Source organism: Pezoporus occidentalis, unplaced genomic scaffold, assembly GCF_034315485.1.
Source record: "Pezoporus occidentalis ecotype Australia unplaced genomic scaffold, CSIRO_AGI_Poc_V1 ctg60, whole genome shotgun sequence".
Classification (NCBI taxonomy): Eukaryota; Metazoa; Chordata; class Aves; order Psittaciformes; family Psittacidae; genus Pezoporus; species Pezoporus occidentalis.
Window position 1 is genome coordinate 1,178,490 of NW_026915944.1, and position 20,510 is coordinate 1,198,999.

Here is a 20,510-nt window from a genome sequence, read left to right on the forward strand (position 1 = left end):
TTTTTTTTTCAATGACTAGGAGTTACTTAGCAATTCTCTAGAAGGGCTGAAGTGAATTACAAGTAAGAAAACAGGATGCCCTATTGACCCTACCTGCACTGTATCTTCATGCAAGCGAAGTGACGCAGTAAAACTCCATAGTAAATGCTCTGCAGATTTAAAAACAAGGTTGTGCTTCTGCAAATTACCTTGTTATCCAACAGATTTCAGTGGGCTGAAGATAAGCAAGAGGCTAGGTGAAATGTGGCTTAGGCGATCATGCATGTGTCATTGGAAACTGCCTGCCTTCCTTCTGAAGTTTTTGGAAGACAGTAATGCTGCTTGTATCCTTCTCTCTATCAGCGGTGATTCTGACAGGAAAATGATCCCGAGCAGGGTACAGACATCACTGCTTCAGGCAGCAATTGCCACACGACTGTCTCCTCTCACACCACCTTTCAAATTAGATCTGTCCTTTGAGGTCGGCATCTGGAAGGCAAAGAACAGAGGAAATCTCTTCTAAATACAGACAACAGGCTGCAAGAACACCAGCACGGTTACTGCTTCCCAGACCTTGGCTTCTGCACCCTCCTCTCCTCAGGGACACCGGTGTTTGGAATAAGGAAGCTTCTGAGGTGAGACCGTCCAAAAGTTCCAAAGCTGGATGAGCTGTTGGGATACCGCCCTCCCCGCGTGTCCTATCAGGTATCGCTTTCTAGGAGCCTTCTCGTCTAGGGCTGCCCTGTCCGTGCCGCGGAGCACTGGGCTCCCCCCGTTCCCACACACATTCATTGGCACACCCGCGGGGACAGAGCCGGGCCAGCGCCCGGGGCTGGCGGCTGGGGCCGGGCCGGGTCGGGTCGGGAGCAGGGTACGGTCTCGACCCGGTCGCGGTGCGGAGCCGGGGCTGAAGCCGGATCATTGCGGGGTCGCCGCTCCGCCCGGTGGCAGGCGAGCAGGGACGGGCCATTGCGCGTCCCGCCGCTCGGGCGGGGCGGGGCTGGGCTGGGCTCGGCTCGGGGAGGGCGGCGGGACCCGCCGTGGCTGCGCGAGCGGCCGGTGCCGGTGAGGCTGCAGCATGAAGCTGAGCTTGGGCCGCCTGTCCCTCCTCGTGGCCCTGGTGGGAGCGTCAAGCTTCGTCCTCCTCGTGGTGGCCATCGCGACCGACTTCTGGTACATCATCGATGCCTCCAAGCTGGAGACGTCCCTCAACGGCACGGACGCCCTCAGCTCCCACTCGGGCCTGTGGCGGACCTGCCGCGGTGAGTGAGCGGCGCGGGGCGCCCCGCGTTTGCGTTAACTTTTAATCCAAACTTACTTAATAAGCGTGAACCATTTAGAAGGAAAGAGAGGTCTTTTGTGTCTTACTCGGGGGAGGGGGGGATTAAGGGGCGAAAGCTCTGGGTGAAAGCCATCAAAAAAGTAACAACATATAGAATATTAATTGAAATAATGGTAATATATAATTTATATAAACAAGTACTATGAATATAAATTATATGAGAGTTAATAATATTAGTTGTGTATCTGCAAATAATGTAATTAACTTAATCCTATGCTAACTAAAGGTAAGTGACTGAAGATTTACCAAGTTCACCAAGTGATTATACTGCATTTGGTCTTGCTTGGTGTTTCAGTGCTCTGGATTTTAATGATAGATCCATTAGCCTTATGTGGATATGACAGGATTTTCCCCATTTAGTTTAGTTTGTATGACGGGCATATTCTTTGGGTTTTGACTCCTCCATTGAAAACAAGAAGTAATGTTCATCAGGGCAAGAAAGGATGTTATTTGCAGTGGAGAAGAGGAGAGGGTGCAGGTTAAAGGACTTCTTCCCTCTGCTGTACCCCTAGCCCCACTGAAATTAGCAGATTTTCCATCTTGACTTCAGTGTCAGGCCCCATGGGGTCAGAAGCTGGCCAATGCTGAGTGCTGAAAATCCCCTCCTTCCCTTCCCTACCTAGGAATGACTGTTTTTAGAACAGATAATTTTATATGAAGTATATGTATGTGCAAAAACCCCATACATTGCAAGAAGATAAAGTGTAATTTTTTCTCATTTTTTTCCCCCCTCTCTATTACTGTGGAGCAAATGTATACACACAAAAATAGAGGAAATATTGCAATAAGATATTATGGCGTTAATTTTTCTCATTGTTTTTTTCCCTTCTCTGTTAGTGAGGAATGAATGTTATCCTTTGATAAACCCTTTCTGGCATGAGAATGCAAACATCACTGATTCACACAGACAGCTTTTATGTGAGTAACTTCTATATTAATTCTACATTTCCATCCACCCTTCCCTCCCTGTTTGGCCCATTACAAGGTCCCATTTCTGTTTCAGAGAGGCAGTTCTTTGAGGTAGTGTTTTCCTTCTGCTTCTATACGATATCTGTCACCGCATGTGGTATTTAAATGGTGTTACTGTTAAAATAGCCATCTAGTTGATGTCAAGTTCAGCTAAATTCTTCCCCAGGAGCAAGTTGTTTCTGTCTGGAATGGCTCAGGAAGGTGCAATATTACCATAAATGAAAGGCAAAAATGTTCAAAATCCCCCCAAAAGAGTTTGATCACTGAAAATGCTTAAGCACACATTTGAACAAATCTTTCAGTCACTTACCTACCCTTTCAGTGGGATTACTTACACTGAAGAAAATTTGAAGTATGTGGGAATTTTAAGGAAAGAAATAGATGACTAAAAGCAGTGTTCAAAGTCTTGGAAGAACATTGTGTTCAAAAACATAAAGTTTCTAACTGCATTGGTTGATATTTACTCCTTTTTCTCTAGATTCATTTGTAAATGTCAGAATGTTTTCACAAAGTCCAAACTAAAGATTTACAAATATTTCTAGGCTTGTCCAAAAATTTGATTTACGTTCTTTGACTCATATTCTGCACAATGCTTCGCTCATACATGCTTGTGTATGCACTTGCACTCTTACTTTTTGCTTACTTCACTCTCCTCGCTGACTCTGTTTTCCCCTTGCAAGCAGAAAATATGCGTTTGTTCTGTGTCTTAAAATGGTACTCTTTCCCTCAAAGCCAGCCATTTCCCTGAGCAATCCTTCAGAGAGGCTTAGAGTGTCTTTAGTCTCTTGGAATAGCTTCTGAAGATAAGAGCTAGAAGGGCAGTATGTGTAAAAAAGTAAGCCAGTGAGGTACTGATGTTAATGTAGCTGTGCTGCAACAGCAACTGGAAAGTTAAAGTAGGAGTAAGATCCCGGTGGGCTACTTCACAGTGGTACACGCATATTGACAGGGTCAAGGCTCAGGAGAAGATTGTCTCTCTGTGCTTTCAAATTGAAAGGTGCCATTTCTTTAATCGTCCTTGCTTAAGACAGAGGGCCTTAGCTGCTTCATGTTGCTGAAAACTGTGAGGATCACTGAAAATGATTGTCTGCAGGACCACTTAAGTCTCTGAGGGTTTAACGTTAATTGGAAGTAGCAAGACTGATCATGTTTTAAGTGTGGGCATCTCAGCTGTCATGTTGGAGATAGTATAAAAATTCAGGATAAAATTATTAGCATTTCAAAAGTTGTGTTCATATCTGTAATTTTCCTCAGGGGAGGAGATTTTAGATTATGACGCTTCAATGAAAGCTGAATTCTGCAAAAACAAAAGCAAAGACTGTACAGAGCTTTTCTGGTTATAAAAATTATGTTGGCTTGGAAACAAAGGACAGCTCTTTGCTAGTCATGAAATGTAAGAAAATAGTGAATATGAGTAAAAATTGGATTCATAGCTATGTTTACAGACTCTTCAGAGCCTCAGAGAATTTGTTTATCTCTTGCTTTTACATCAAGTACTATTTTTAGGCTCCTGGACAAAGACTTCAGGTCTGCAAAGACACTTCCAGATTTTACTATAAGTAGGCATAGTCTGCATAAAAATGATGAGAAATCAGAGATACTTTAACTGAAAGAACTTAAGGTTTGATTTGAATGCCCTACAGAGTGAACTTCTTGATACTTGGATGCTCAGCTTCAATGCAGTTTCAGTGTCGTGAGGCTACAGACTCATAGCAATAGCAGCTGAACATAGCAAGTGCCATGACAGTACTTCTAGAGAATCGTGATCTAAATGACATCTAAGTTTAAGTACTGAGATATTGCCTTCTACTTCAGCCTTACACTTTTTTCTTAACTAATTTCTGACTGTGCTCACTGAATTGTATTTTGGCAGATAGGGCAAACCTTCATCTTCATCTACAACACTAGCTAACTAGAACTTTAGAGGACAATTCTGAAATCGTGGATTTCAGTGTAGTTACAGTAATTTGTTCATGTGTTGCTGTATGGGGCAAACTGGCTAATCGCACAACTTTAATCGGTTACTTTAAGAAATGACTTTTCTTCTCTGTGTGTGCCTGTGCAGGTGTCTGTGAGGCATATTCACGTGGAATGAATCTCTTTCTGTCCCTCTATACACCCATATTTCTCACTGTTAAATTGGCAGGCTGAATTTCAGGAGCTCTGGCACCATTAAACATGCTTCTTGCTGATTATTCCTAAAAAGATGTAGAAGGGTTGTCTCCTAACACAGGTGCTTAAGTAACACATTGAGAATCCTGTCCCCCATTCTTCAGAGTTCCCATACTCTTCCTGGCATGTCTTAATTAGGCAAAAGTGCCAAAAAGATGGGAGAATGTCTGTATCTGAGTGCAAAGAGCTGGGTCTAAGTGGAAAGAGAAGTGCTAGTCAGTGCCAGAAGACAAACCTTTCATTAGAGAATGAAAAGCCTTCACGTTCTCTCCCTCCCCATTTCCAATCTCTCTCCTATTCATCCCCAGCAGATTCCTTTTAGGCTTATTGCAGACTTCAAGTAGAGCTACTGGCAAGCTAAAGAAAAGAAGGGTGTACAAATGAAAGTTCTGTGCTGCCAGCAATACTACTCAGGCAATCAACCTAGGTCTTGTTAAGCCTGAGAGTGCAATGTATTTTTCACATCACAAGAGTACTCCTCAGCAGTTTCTCTAATGGATCAAACACGTGCCTTCTCCTGTACTTTAAGCTTGTATTTCTTTTTTTGCTACTCCCTCCATCTGAACATATGGTGTGTACCCTCAAACCCAGAGCATAAAAAGTATTTTCCTACTAAAGATCACATGATGGCATGGTTTAAATTTGTTTAAATCATCACAATACACCACCTGCCTGCCTACCACCAGCTCTTCTGAAAATTCCACATTTTAAAAAAATTCTTTTTTCTAGAAATGTACATTTTACTCTGTCCCATGCAGTATTAAAAGAAAAGTGTCACTTTTCACCATTTAGACAGTTACTAAGGTCTCTTGGGGATTAAAGAGCTAGTATTAAAGTACTAGGATTAAAGATAGTCCTCTGAAAGTCACCTTTAAAACTGAAATCTGTTGTCAAAGACACCTTGGATATCTTGTCTTGCCATTCATTCTCCTGTGCCAGCCACGAGAGACAAGCAGAAAGAGCAACTTCTTTCCATGATGAGCTGAATTCAATCTCTTGCTACATGGTAGAAGAAGGATGTCACTCTGACTTCAGAGGAAGCTGCACCAGGAGTTCTGAGCAGCTTTGCCATTTTCCTCAGGCATCTAAATGTTGAGCATCATGTCCAGAGAGAGGGAAATTGGTGCATAGAAGGAATGGCAGTTTTTAATCAACTAAAAAAGTCTGCCTAAAGAGTTGCAGATTTAAAAAAAAAAATTCTTAAAAAAGGAAATAAAATCAAAACCAAAAACCAACCCCCCAAAACCCCAAAACAAACCAACCAACCAAAACCCCCAAGCCCCAACAAATCGAACCCAAAGCCCAACTGGGAAGGTTACTCTTGGGGCATTTATGTAATATAAATATTTTTCATTTACCAAAGTCTTTATTGTTAATAAGAAGTAAATACCAATATAGATTTACCTAAAGACAGCACCAGTGTAATCCCTGCAAAATGAACAATTTTGAAGTATTTCTAATCAAAATCAGTTTATACTCTTGGACTTGGTGCTTCCTGCAGGATAGACGAGTTGTCAAAAGAAGAAAGTAATGTGGTTGCTGCATACTAATGTATCCTGTCAAAACCATTCTATGAGCTTGACTTTTTGGAAACCCAAGTAACCTGCTCCTTTGTGTCTGTTACGGCAGGACAGTGACCCCTGCTTGGTAATAGGAAAATTACTTCTTTCTATGTTCTGAACAGCGGCTAAGGTCTTCTTAAAGCACAATGAAATTTGTTAACATGAGGAGGGTTTTTTTTTTTTGTGTGTGTGTGCCTTCCCCCCCAACCCTTTAGAGTTTAAAACCAAATTGCCACAAAGCTGACAACCACTGGCAACCCTGTTTTTTTTGTTAGTAACATGAACATCATGGCTGGTGAATGATTTCCTGTTACAAGTCATTTTTAGTACTCCACTCCTGGGACCTCCAGAGATGATCAGTTAATGGATGTGGTTTCTGCTTATATATGGCTAGAAGAAAATGTTTGTCTTGTTACAAAACCAAAAAGTGTGCAGCTGCCCATGCACAACTGCTTAAATCCTTTTGCCCAAAGTGTTTTAATTTTTCCCTTTTAGACATCAGTGTAGCTGGAACCCTGTGGCTGCAGACAAGCTGGTGCTTCCTGAAGGGAAACAGTCTTTGCAGTAGGGGCAGTTCCTGATGCCTTAGTTATTACAGTGTTACAGCTGCCTTGCTTTCTTCCTCAATAAAATTAGTTTAATAGTGCAGTTAAACAAGGCTGGATTTCCTTACATCATGTAGACCTTGTAACAGTCACCAACCAGCTGCTTTCACACTTCTCCCCACTCTTTATGATCCTGCTTAATTTTTACCAATTTACATGCTTATAGTTATATAATCCCAGAATGCCTTTGACTACCATTACATTTTTCATGAGGGGTTCACAGTTTTTTGTATTTTTTCCTTTTGGTTTAAAGTAATTAGAAGGAAACAGCTAGGGCTGGAGTAGCCGTCAAGAGCTAGTTCAGAGACTGGGTGAAATAAGACCCAAATGATGTACATAGAAATTCTAACTTACTGTTATGGTAGGTGCATACCTAAACAGATCTATTTTGTTTCAGAGCAACAGTGGTTGCTCCTCCTTCAAAGAGGTTCCAGTGAGCACTTGCTTCAGTGCTTGCAGTAGATATTACAATAAATAGACATAGAAATCCAAGATAACTTTAGCATCACTGCATCCAAGACCTAATGAGTGACAACTTCTGATGAATATTCTCATTTTCAAATTCTTTGCTGCCGTAGCAATAGAATGTGAACCACAATGCATCACTTATGTTTATCATTCTACCCGTTCCTAGTATCGAAGGTTTTCATCAATGTCCACCTGTACCAAGTGCAGCATCATTTTATTTCTGCCGTCTGCAGTTTGCCTTCCAGTTTAGCTCAGACTTCTTGCATGAGACAAGCATAAAGCCAAAACATGTAACACAAGTCCAAAGCTTAGCTACTTATCTTGGAATACCCTAACCCTGTGAGCTCTCCTCCACCATCATCTTTTCTCTACTGAAGAGGAGGGAATCCAAGCATCTGTGTCCATTGGGTTCAAGCCCACATTTAGCCACAGACAGCAGTTCTTCTCTGTTGCTCACTATTCCTCTAAGTTCCTTCTTTCCTTGCAAGCAGGTCAGGCTTTCTCATTGCACTGTTTCTTCCTGACTTCACCAAGTCTTTCCAGGGCCGTCCCACTGGTTTTAGCTACTACCAGCTTTCTGTTTCAGATAGAGGCTTTTGTCTTTCTAACTGGCTATTTAGTTGCTGTTGGGGCAAACAAACAAGTCCTTAATTAAGCTCTTCAGAGCTGCTGGCTGTGGAGTATTTCTGATGAGGTGACTGTTTTAGATGTCTGAAGACTGTTTGCTGTAAGCTGTGCAAACAGATCCAAAGTTAGTCTGAAACAAGCTCCAGCATACTAGCAGGAGATGATTAACAAAACTGCTAGAGCTGCAGTTGGTTACTTTTGACACCATTCACATTTTCTAGTTCATTCCACAGATTTCTGTTACAAAGCACTCATCAACAGCTGTGTTGGGTGATAATTTAGAATTGTCTGCCAAATCTGGACACACACTGCAGATGTCATTCATACAGACGTTTGGTCAGGCCTGTAGTAAAAAAGCTTTGGCTAGCTGGTGTAAAACTATTAATTCAGATCAAGCAATTTAAGTATTGTTTCTACAAAAAAAAAGTTTTGTAAATGTTCATCAGTTTGTTTCAATATTGTCAAGATTAAACTACAGGATCTTTCTTGTTGGACTGAGTGGGAACTCGGGCATTGAGATGTGGGAAACTAATTCTGTTTCCTAGGCAAGTGCATATACCTCTTCTTGTGCAAAATACTTAGGCTGTTATTTTTTTAATACTAGATTAATTGAATCAAAATGAATTCAGTAATATGGATAATTAATCATATATGTGTTTCAACACAAACTAAGAAACATTAAAATGACTGCAAAATTAATGTTTTAACTTCTTTCACAGATGATTATTGAAGACAGAAACACAGTAAAGATATTTTAAGTCATGTTCTTCTATAAACTAATTCTGTCCCTCTAATTAAGGCATAATATCATACGCCAGACGGCATGAATTCAGATTCCTGAGTGGTTTCCATGGCAGCATTTTAGAATAAGTAAGTTTCCCAGACAGTTGCAGATTTCATAGAAGGACCAATGGCTATTAGGTATTGAACTAGAACACTGGAGGTGATACAAGTGCTGTTGAACCAAATTCAATCCATTAAATGTTTCATTTTTAAAAAGCTGCAGGTGATTCATGAGAAATGTGATCCCAGCAGTGTGTAGGAAAAGCAAGGCTCTGGTCACAGTGGGATCTGTGGGTTTCAGCTGAGATATCACTGAAACCTTGATTTCCACTGATGAGGGCATACAAATCAGAGTTATTCTGATATTGCATGCAGTTGTCACAGATCATTAACACAATCTATAACACTCCCCAGGAGAACAGCCTGATACGGCGTTATTTTCCCTTTGCTTCAAAACGTTACATTCAGAGCTTTATTTCCTTCATCCACACTTGTCCTGGCTAAGGTATCCTAGCTGCAGTAGCTGAAATGACACCATGAAAAGGAAAGTCAGAGAAACAGCAACTGTTAGAGTTAATATCCTGAGGAATAGTTTCTTAGCAGCAACTTTGATTAGTGAGGAACACCTGGCAAATCACAAAGCACAGGCCCAGTGATGACCTTGTTTATATTTCTTCCCACCCAGCAAAGCCAGGTCTGAGGACGGAGTTGCACCATGCATATTTTTAAAATGTTAATTGCATCAGATTTTACACTCTCCTACCTTCCTGCAAGCCCTTTTCACCTCTTACTTGCAAGACAAAATCTAAGAGGGCACATAGATATGAAAATGCTAGGGAAGCAAAATCAGACCTAATACACACAGGAAGCAAAAACGAGGCCAAAGACTATCCTGGTTCTGCTGCCTCTCTAGAATATGAGAACTAGATTGTGTGCCACATCTCTATACTGTCATATCAGGTCTCATCTAGTCCCTGACAACCACTTCTGAACTAAGTTTCATGGCTATTTCTCCTCTTGGTATTCAACTAAGATTTGCAAACAGTTTCAACATACTGGTTTATACACAGCTGAAGGTTGATTTGACTTCTAGTTTCTGAGAATTGCTGTGGGTTTGGGTTTCTTAGCCAGCAACAGCAGCTGTGGCCAGTTTTGCTGAAGGGACTATCCTCAGATTTAGAAGCAAAGAAAGTGCTCCCTTCAATGCAGAATGCTGAATTCATGCTTCCTAAGCATCAGCTGATACTGATGTGGGCATATATGGGACTAAATATGAGAATATAATATCAGCATAAGCAGAAATGGAAACTTTGTCAATTGCCACATTTTTCCTTGTGAGCATGTTCTGTACTACACAAAACAAATCATTATGTCTTGAAGCCACATTCCACCCAAGTAAAGAAATTAATAGCATCTGCCTTGATCCTGTGAAGGCTCTTCCTAACCTTCCCAGGTTCTACAACTGGACAGAGATATGTATGTGCTTGAGCCTTATAATGTTATTGAAGAGGACAAGCTGGATCCTTAGCCATGGCAGGTGCAGTATCTCCAATTCAGTGGGCAGTTACAGTGTCTTAAAAAATTGATAATCTGATCACACACAAACTGTGATCTCTTAACTGGCTCCTTTTCCTTGGGAGCCAGGTAATGGTGTATTGTCCTCTGTGAAATTAAATGAGACAGCAAAGCCTAGAGCCCTTCATCAAATGGATTTTAAGTTTTCCTTTCTCCATGACTCTGCACTTCATTCTGGTATGAAATAAATTGTTCTGGAAGTTGGAATTACTTTTTTGTTATTATTCTAGAAAAGGTTGGGTTGAACATTGTTGATGGATTGCATGAGAGAGAGCAATGACACAAAGATGGTTTATGATGGAAAAAATGGTGTGATATGAAAAAATACATAGCAGCCCTCTGTTTACACAGCTATTAAAATGTTGTAGCGATCAAGAAAGATTAATGTAAAACATTTAGCATGAGAGGAAGCAATAGGTTAATGTACTTAGTGAAGCTGCTGTAGAAAACAATGACAGACATAGAATCAGAGCTGGATGGGGAAATTTACCTCTAGTTGATGGTCAGCTTCAACAAAGGAAAAGGTCAACAATTTGCTAGATCTGTTCAGCAGAGGACACGTGACAGAAAAGAAAGTGTTTAACCAAAATATATGCTGGATCTCACCACCCACACAGAAGAGAACAATGCCACTCACTGTGCTCTGTATGATTCAGATAGCCAGGGCTACTTTTTATTAAGGCTGTCAGTTACTACCTGATATGCAATGCATCTTCTGTTATCCAGCTAGGTTTAATATCTGGGAACAGTTTAATTGCCTAAATATATCCATGTAGGCGTATCCTTTATATTTGTGGTCTCTCTTTGAAACGCAGGCTGTGGTCCTGTGAAAGGCTCACTCTGTATCTTACCTTTTTCTCCATACCATTTATTTGTCCTGCTAACTGAAAACCCAAGAGATTGTCCACCTCCTTGTTTTTGCAGCACAGAATAAGGCTTTGATCCTTTCAGGGGCTCTGCACTCAATAATTATTACTACATCCAATGATACCATAATAAAATACTAAAATTCTTAATTTTTCTTCAGATATGCACGGAACATTTGTCATCCTGATGCCTCTCAGCCTGATATTGATGATTTTTGGAGGAATGACTGGATTCATCAGTATTATTGCCAGGGCCTACCTACTACTTCTAATGACAGGACTGCTCTTTCTTTTTGGAGGTACTATATCAGACTCCTGTCTTTACTGTTTTAAATAAGAAGACATTTTATCTGGGAAACATCGCTTTGTCTTCCTGGGAAAAAAAGCTAAGCAAGAGTTTACTTTCAGAATAATGCTGGTGTTCATTTACTTGGTCTGCTCAGCTCCTGACAGGGTTCTGGAATAGAAAGCTGCCACTCAGAGTCAGGAAAAACAAATAATCACACACAATCATATATCCTTGTGGACACAGAAGATATAATACCTTCTCAGCGCAGTACCCAAATTCTCCACAGACACGGTAATGGAGTAATGGAGGAGTGACTTTGTAATTAGTAAAGCATAGGATTCGATAGACTTGCACAGATCTTAAAACTATTAAGAAAACTGACATTTTTCAAAGGTACTTGACCCTCAAAAGGGCCTTGGTAGGCATTTCTGGGTCAGATTCAGTGCCAGCTTTGAACTAGAGAGGAGTCCCCAGACTTCGGGTCACAAAAGGAACCCCCAAAGAGTTATTTTAGTTGGAGTGTAACATTTCAATCTGAAGCTGCTAAAATTCTTTTACATTTTGTGTTCTATTATTTTTGCTGTAACCAAAACCATTTCCTTTATGAAATTAAAAATGTTCTGTCAAAGTAGAAAAACTGGGCTTAAATCCACTTCCATTTTCTTCTCCAGATAGATTTTCAGTACTGTTTCACGATGTAACTTAAACAGAAATTTTCCCCAGCAGAAAAGGGAATCCTCGGTATTGGCCCTCGCCACCTGATCATACAATCCCTGTTTCTAAGAAAAGAATGCTAAGAGATTGCTGAAAGCAAATGCTGCTGTCTCAAAGTCTTGAATGACCTTTTAGTCTGAAATGCTCTTACAAAGACCAACCATCTTCCATTATGCTTTTCTTCTTCAAAAAGAAAAAGTAAGCTCTATTTCCTTAGAACATCAGAAAGCTGTATTCACTAAAAAGGCTTAGGCTGTTTGGAAACTACTCCAAATAGTAAGTGAAAAATGAAAAGCCATGAAGTGCAAAGCATGATTACCCTGCTGAGGAGTGGAGTACTATGCCTTTCTAGCACACTTGGGGTTGCAAAGGGGGAAAGGAAACACAAAGACGGTAGTAAGAGAGGAGCGCTTGAACATGTTTTCAAGTTGCAGCTAGTGCTGTTTCCCAGGACAGCATAAACAGAGTGACTGCAGGGGGCACTTTGATGTGACACCAGACCCTCTTCCTGCTCAGGTGGTATTGCTCAGCTCTTTCAACTGCACTGAGGCTTGATGCATGTAACAGGTATGCACAGTTGTATAGGATATTCTAGTTCACAAAGTTCAGTATTGATTAGATAGTTATCTCAGCAGAAAGAAATTTTATGCTGCAATTTCAGAAACCTGCGGTTTTTCCAAAGTACCAGAACTGTTCCACACCCCAGGACATTCATTTTGCTTCCCCATTTTGTTGAAATGCAGCCACATTTAAGGGGATCACAGACCTTGGCATACCTTGTTGAAAATGTCAACAAAACAGTCATTTCCATTTCTGCTGGCAAAAGGTATAAAGTGATTTCTCCCCTCACCCTTGCAGTCACCACAGCATGGTTAAAAACAGTAATATGAGTATGAATTTTGACTGTTGGATAACCCAATACTCTTCTGTCTTGGTTAGCCTCTACTCAAACTTGTCTTTCTGCCAAAAATGCAAACTCGTCTAGACTTACACTGTGATTTAGCAAAAAGCTAGACCAAAATTTATCTCAGAATCAGATAAGACACTATCTTGTCCTACAAGTATTCCAGGATCTATTTTGCCCTGGCTACGGTCCTTTAATCCAGGGCATTTCTATCACATGTTGCCTGCCACTGATCCAGTAAAGTTGTGACTTTCGTTAACGTATGTCCTTTGAGTAACATAGGTGCCAGGCCCAGGATGTAGCATGTACCTGTGCTAGATGTGCTATTCCCTAAGTTTGCTAGTTGCTCTACAGTGCTTTCATTCTGAAAACATCTGGCTTTATTAACTTATTTTTAGTCTGCTCCAAGGATGTCTTTTGCTCAATTATTTGGAAGTGATTAATAGTCATGACTCCACAACACTTGGTGGGAGGAGACAGTAAAGACAGACACATGTACATTGAACACTCAAAACTTGTGATACCCCAAATTAGAAAACATCGTAAATTCAGATCACTGACCTGAAATGCGACAATCTCTGTCTCCAGAGACAATCTCTGGGCTTTCTTGCGTGGAAGTACATAACTGCACGTGGTGCACAGCAATGAGAAATCAGGATGCTTTATAATACAGTCTGGAAATGTACATGCATTAGATATCTGTAAAAAACATGACTAGATTTTTATTGTGGGAGGCTTGCTGTTACACATTTTGATTCAGTATTTAACAGTGAGAACACGTTAAACTCAGTGGACAGAAATAACTGTCCCTTTACTTCCCTTTCACTCATCCCCAGAAAACAGCCTCAGCTAGATTTCAGAGCTAAACAGGCTAGCTAGTTACCTAGCTTGGGCAGATAGAAAGGATTGACAAAGAAGCCCTAGGAGATACCCAGTTAATTGTTTTTAATTTCTGCAGTGGATGCTAACTAGCTGAATATGCTTTTCTTTCCCAGCTCTTGTTACACTTACTGGGATCAGTGTTTATATTGCATATTCAGCTGCTGCCTTCAAAGAAGCTGTCTGCCTCCTGAGGAGTAAGGATCTCCTGGTAGAAATTGACATCAGGTTTGGCTGGTCACTGGCACTAGTCTGGATCTCCTTTGTCGCAGAAGTGCTCACTGGGGCTGTGTTTCTCCTGGCAGCAAGAGTTGTGGGTCTGAAACAACGACGTGAACAGGTGTTATGAGCAACAGGTATCATTGCAGCATCAGAACGCCACAGAGCCTAGAAGTGTGGATTGCTTGGTCCATCTGGTCACTAGGGGTAATAAAATTGGCAAGGCTGTGACTGAGTTTCTTGTCAGCTGCCATAAACCTTTTTCCTCACAGCTACAAAAAACAAAGATTCTGATAAATCAGTAAAACATATGAAGTGTTGTCAATAAGGAAACTCTTATGACTTCAGAAGAAAATACATTGCAGTGTTAGCATCTCCAAAATAGTTTCATCTGTCAGCAAATACGGCATCTCAAACCATTGCTTAGAACAGGCAGATATCTTGCTTTCTTTTCTCCTTTCAGCTGTCCCAGCGAAGTGCCTCAGAGTACAGAATCACAGAATCCTAAGGGTTGGAAGGGACTTCAAAAGATCATCTAGTCCACCCCCCCTGCAAGAGCAGGGTAACCTAAAGTACATCACACAGGAACTTGTCCAGGTGGGCCTTGAATATCTCCAATGTAGGAGACTCCACAACCCCCCTGGGCAACCTGTTCCAGTGATCTGTCACTCTCACAGTAAAGAAATTTTTCCTGATGTTCACATGGAACCTCCTATGCTCCAGTTTACACCCATTGCCCCTTGTCCTGTCACTGGACATCACTGAAAAAAACCTAGCTCCATCATCCTGACACTCACCCTTTACATATTTGTAAACATTGATGAGGTCACCCCTCAGTCTCCTCCAAGCTAAAGAGACCCAGCTCCCTCAGCCTCTCCTCATAAGAGAGATGTTCCACTCCCTTAGTCATCTTTGTAGCTCTGCGCTGGACTCTTTCAAGCAATTCCCTGTCCTTCTTGAACTGTGGGGCCCAGAACTGGACACAGTATTCCAGATGCGGCCTCACCAAGGCAGAGTAGAGGGGGAGAAGAACCTCTCTTGACCTACTAACCACACCCTTTCTAATGCACCCTAGGATGCCATTGGCCTTCTTGGCCACAAGGGCACATTGCTGGCTCATGGTCATCCTCCTATCCACCAGGACCCCCAGGTCCCTTTCCCCTTCACTACTGTCCAGCAGGTCAGCCCTCAACCTGTACTGGTACATGGGGTTCTTCCCCAGATGCAAGACTCTACACTTGCCCTTGTTGAATTTCATCAAGTTCCTCTGCGCCCAACTCTCCAGCCTGTCCAGGTCTTGCTGAATGGCAACACAACCCCCTGGTGTGTCAGCCACTCCTCCCAGTTTAGTGTCATCAGCAAACTTGCTGAGGGTACATTCAGTTCCCTCATCCAGGTCGTTGATGAAAATATTAAGCAGCACTGGTCCCAGCACCGACCCCTGACGGACTCCACTAGTCACAGACCTCCAGCTAGATTCTGCCCCATTGACCACAACTCTCTGCTTTCTTCCTTCCGCCCAGTTCTCGATCCACCTCACTACCTGATCATCAAGCCCACACTTCCTTAGCTTATCTATGAGGATGCTGTGGGAGACAGTATCAAATGCCTTACTGAAATGAAGAAAAACCACATCTACCGCTCTACCATCATCCATCCACCTAGTTACTTGCTCATAGAAGGCTATAAGGTTGGTCAAACATGACTTCCCCTTGGTAAAGCCATGTTGGCTGCTCTTAATGACCCCCTCATCCTTGATATGCCTAGAGATGGTGTCAAGAATAAGTTGTTCCATCACCTTTCCAGGGATGGAGGTAAGGCTGACTGGTCTATAATTACCCAGGTCCTCCTTCTTGCCCTTCTTATAGACCAGCATGACATTTGCCATCCTCCAATCCTCAGGCACCTCACCTGTTTCCCACGACTTACCAAAGATAATGGAGAGTGGCTCAGCAATGACCTCCGCCAGCTCCCTCAGCACCCACAGGTGTATTCCATCCGGACCCATTGATTTATAGACGTCCAGATTACTTAACTGATCCCTAACCGAATCCTCATCTACCAAAACAAACTCCTCCTTTATCCTGACTCCTTCCAGGGCTATAGGAATCTGGGTCCCCTGGGGAGAGTCTGCAGGAGTAAAGACAGAGGCAAAGAAGGCATTCAACACCTCTGCCTTCTTTATATCTTCTGTCTCCAGGGCACCCACCTCATTCAGCAGTGGGCCTATACTGCTTCTTGTGTTAGTTTTATTCGCTATGTATTTGAAGAAGGCCTTTTTATTGTCCTTGACCCGACTTGCCAGATTAAGTTCCAAGGAGGCCTTAGCTGTCCTAATTGCTTCCCTACATCCTCTAACAGCTGTCCTATATTCCTCCCAAGTGGCCAGCCCCTCCTTCCATAATCCATAGATTCTCTTTTTCCGTATGAGTTTGCCCAGCAGTTCCTTGTTTAACCATGCTGGTCTTCTGGCTCCCCTACTTGACTTCCTACTCACTGGGACACTGATCCTGAGCTTTGAAGAAGTGGTCCTTGAATGCTGACCAACTATCTTGAGCCCCTTTATCACCTAGTACCCTTTGCCATGATACTTCCCTTAGCAATTGATTGAAGAGGCCAAAGTTTGCCCTTCGGAAATCCAGAAATGTGGCCTTGCTAGGTATTCTGTTCCTCCCATGCAGGATCCTAAACTCCACCATCTCATGGTCACTGCAGCCCAGGCTGCCATTGACCATCACCGCTTCAACCAGACCCTCCTTGTTGGTGAGTACCAGATCCAGCAGTGCTCCTCTCCTAGTTGGTTCATCCACCATTTGCATTAAGAAGTTATCATCAATGCACTGGAGGAACCTCCTAGACTGTGAATGATTGGCTGTGTAAGTCTTCCAGCAAATATCAGGGTAGTTAAAATCCCCCATAAGGACCAAGGCATGTAGTCGTGAGGCTGCTTTCAGTTGCCTGTAGAAAGCCTCATCAACTCCATCCTGATCAGGAGGTCTATAATAGACTGCCACAACTGTGCCACCCATACCAGCCTGTCCCTTAATTTGCACCCACAGACTTTCCACTTGGTCCTCATCTGCCCCTGGACAGAACTCAATACGTTCTAGTCTCTCTCTCACATAAAGAGCAGCTCCACCACCTCGCTTTGCTGACCTATCTTTCCTAAAAAGGACATAGCCGTCCATGACCACATTCCAGTCATGTGAGCTATCCCACCATGTCTCTGTAATTGCCACCAGGTCATAACCTTTAGACTGCACACAGATTCCTAACTCCTCCTGTTTATTCCCCATGCTGCGTGCATTGGTGTACAGGCATTTCAGGGAGCGAGCAGAGCACGCTAGTGGCACCCTTGGGAGGTGGGAGGCCTTCTGGTCTTCATTCATACTAGAACAGTGCCCCACTAGTTCAAACCCAGCTACAGCCCCCTCGCACTTTGAATCTAACCTAAAGCTCTGTGAGTGAGCTCTGCTAACTCTTGCCCAGGTACCCTTTTTCCCCTGCGGGACAGGGTCTAAACAACTCTCCCTCAAATGAAACAATAGATTGAGAGTCCTCCCTAGTCCACCATCCTTCAGGCCCTAGCGTGTTTCTCTTGGGCTTGTCCCCAGCAGGCCCAGTTATCTCCCCTTCTCCCTTCATATCTAGTTTAAAGCCCTGTCAATGAGTCCTGCTAACTCCTGCCCCAGAAACCTTCTCCCCCTCTGAGACTGATGTGTCCCACCTGCCACCAGCAAACCAGGTGTCTCATATAGCAGCCCATGATTGAAAAACCCAAACCCCTGCCTTTGGCACCAGTCCCATAGCCATACATTAATCTGCAGTCTCTTCCTATTTATCTCTTCGCCCTTGCTTGTAACAGGTATGGAGGCAAACACCACTTGCGCTCCAGACCCTCTAACCAGCCGTCCCATTACCAGACCCTCTAACCAGCTGTACCTTGTAGGCCAGTATGCACGGCTCACTTAGCTTTTGGTTACTTCTCTGAAGCTGGTTAGAGGGTATTGAAGAGTGCATTGAGTTCTGTCCAGGGGCAGATGAGGACCAAGTGGAAAGTCTGGGGGTGCGAATTAAGGGACAGGCTGGTATGCACAGCTCACTTAGCTTTTGGTTACTTTTCTGAGAGTCCTGATAAGTGTGCATTGTAGGATTGCAGGCATGTTGGCAGCTTCTACCAGCAGAGGTGCTCTGAGATGGCTACCTTGTGGTAGAGAGTGTGATCTTGAGGCACCCTCAGTAAATTTGCTGACAACACCAAGCTGCATGGTGTGGTCAATACACTGGAGGGTAAGGATGGGATCCAGAGGGACCTGGACATGCTCAAGAGGTGGGACCGTGCAAACCTCATGAAGTCCAAGAAGACCAAGTGCAAGGTCCTGCACGTGGGCTGGGCAATTCCAAGCACAACTACAGACTGGGTGGAGAATGGATTGAGAGCAGCCCTGAGGGGAAGGACTTGGTGGTGCTGGTTGACAAGAAGCTCAACATGAACTGGCAGCGTGTGCTTGCAACCCAGAAAGCCATGTAGTAGTGACTATGATGGTGAAATTCTCAAGTGTAGTGCAGTGGGGAATGTACTGCAAGAGAAAGATACAGGTTCTTTTCCAGATGTTTTAAGTACCTACTTAGCCAGCCACAGTCTGTCAGTTGCTCAGGCTATACACTTACCAGTTTCAGCTTATTACTGCCTGCTTTTTCAGTTCTGTAGTGCAGAAGACGAATCTGATGCATTTCCCACTTTTTATGTAGCAATTTTGACAGTGCTTCTTTTTAATGAAATTTGTTCACATGCTTTGTGCTAGAATATGCTTAACTTGTGCTGAAAACTTTTGGCATAAACTGGAAACACAGAATACCTGTGTTTTCATCTTAGCTGCCAAGAAGTCTGGGTTTTCTTAATTAGTTTTTCCTCTGGGTAACAAGTGTTTAAGACAAAATTTACTTCACTGCCTACTGAAGTTAAGGAAGAATTTTCCCCCTGCCTGCTATGGCTTTCAATAAAGACTTGGATGTGTTAACAGCTCCGCTACATTTCTGTTAGGCCATGTATTTCTGGAGGACTTCAGCATATCACTGTTCACGACTGTGGCTCAAGAGCCGTGTCAGCAAGGCACACTGTGTCACTGGGCAAGTCCCTTGTACTTTTCCCAGTAGCGCAAAGGGCATCATTTACCTACCTCTGTTAAATATCAGAACAATTTCATCATTGTGTCTTGCATTAAAGTTTGCACATTTACTCTTATGGAGCTCAGCTCTTAATCTTACTCACACAGTACCAATTACTTTACAAAAAGATAGTGGCAGGGTGCTTCTGAGGCCTTACAGTCTCTGGAGATATAAGGAAACATTATTAGTGCCATGCTGTGAATGGAGAACAGAGGCAGAAAAACTGTCCAAGGTCACTTGAAACCAGAGTTTCTGAATCTCAGTCCAAGACCTTAGTTGGCACACCTTGCTTGTTATCGGGATGAAGCAAGTCCTGAATAGACTGAGCAGTAGAAATTCTGTGAGTAGACAGTACAATTTTGTAATTCTCACCTGCTCCCACATTGGTTTTCACGTATCTTCCATTTTGCCTTGTGCTGAGACTGTGTAATTGAGTCATTTTACAAGTTAAAGCTTATCAAATCAGAGCTGTAAGAAGAGTAAGAAAAAAATCCTTTGTATCCTAAATTCTATGTGCTGAAGTGAATTATGTAAAATGTGATATTTCTATGTTTTGGTGCTGGTGAAGCTATTTATAATGCAATTTGTATGGTGTTACTTGGATGTTACTGGAAACTGTAACAGTAAAATACCATCTGAGTTATTTTTTGAATATTTATTACAGATGTTATTTTCCAGTGGTTTTGAATGTTGTAAAATTAAATAAAATGACTTCTCAGAGCTGGGAATTATTTACTAAGACATGGAAGATCCAAGATACACATTTTTCTTTAACTTTTTTTTCAGATCTATTGTACAGTTTGCATGTGCTTTTGAAGTGCCTGTGTCACATGTGGTAGGTATTTATAAGATACTTATGCAGCTACAATATAAAATAGTCACGTGATCAAATCTAATTTAGAAAGCCAATGAATTTGTTATTGAATTAGAGCAATTCTCATTTCCATGGCTTTCCTAAACTTCTAATTCTGGCTTCCTGCAAGATCTGGTACAGTGGTAATAAAGAGTGTCATCTGCTCCTGAATATTTGTATAACCCCTGAATTTCTCTGAAATTTGGCCTGAATACGAATTAAAAAAGATGGTCTGGAATAGTCAAATTAGCTTTGAACATTTTGAAGAATTATGCTAGAAAGAGAAGACATCCTGGAAAGGACCTCATGTAATTTGGTACAAGTGACATTATAATCTTCCTCTTGCTGAAGCTAATGTTTATTTTATACCCAGTTCTTTGCTGTGTTTTCCCCAAAATACGTTACTGAGATGAAGACACTGACTGTTGCCATTATTTTCTAGTGAATTGCAAACTCATAGGCAATTGGCTTCATTTAAATTGAAGAAAAACATCTGTACTGAGCAAGCAGTACTGTTTGAATGGTTAGAGTACAC

At 42.3% G+C, this 20,510-nt stretch overlaps 1 protein-coding gene across 2 annotated transcripts; it reads left to right on the plus strand.

Annotated features, from left to right (window-relative positions):
- The first annotated feature begins 1,027 nt into the window (after nucleotides 1–1,027).
- On the plus strand, nucleotides 1,028–20,018 carry TMEM114 (transmembrane protein 114). Of its 2 annotated transcripts, XM_062639389.1 has the most exons (5): nucleotides 1,028–1,241; nucleotides 2,159–2,239; nucleotides 11,110–11,247; nucleotides 13,851–14,090; nucleotides 19,909–20,018. In XM_062639389.1, the coding sequence occupies exons 1-4, from the start codon at nucleotides 1,058–1,060 to the stop codon at nucleotides 14,081–14,083; spliced, it is 636 nt and encodes a 211-aa protein (XP_062495373.1). In that variant the 5' UTR covers nucleotides 1,028–1,057; the 3' UTR covers nucleotides 14,084–14,090; nucleotides 19,909–20,018. The 2 variants fall into 2 exon arrangements, with proteins under 2 accessions (XP_062495373.1, XP_062495374.1); XM_062639390.1 differs by lacking the exons at nucleotides 11,110–11,247; nucleotides 19,909–20,018 and having other exon boundaries at nucleotides 13,851–14,437.
- The last annotated feature ends 492 nt before the right edge of the window (nucleotides 20,019–20,510 follow it).

Bases quoted from the DNA above. Each gene is read 5' to 3' on its own strand.
- TMEM114 (XM_062639389.1), top strand. From the start codon at position 1,058: ATGAAGCTGAGCTTGGGCCGCCTGTCCCTCCTCGTGGCCCTGGTGGGA. The intron at 1,242-2,158 runs GTGAGTGAGCGG...CTTCTCTGTTAG, and splicing joins CCTGTGGCGGACCTGCCGCG to TGAGGAATGAATGTTATCCT. The intron at 2,240-11,109 runs GTGAGTAACTTC...ATTTTTCTTCAG, and splicing joins TTCACACAGACAGCTTTTAT to ATATGCACGGAACATTTGTC.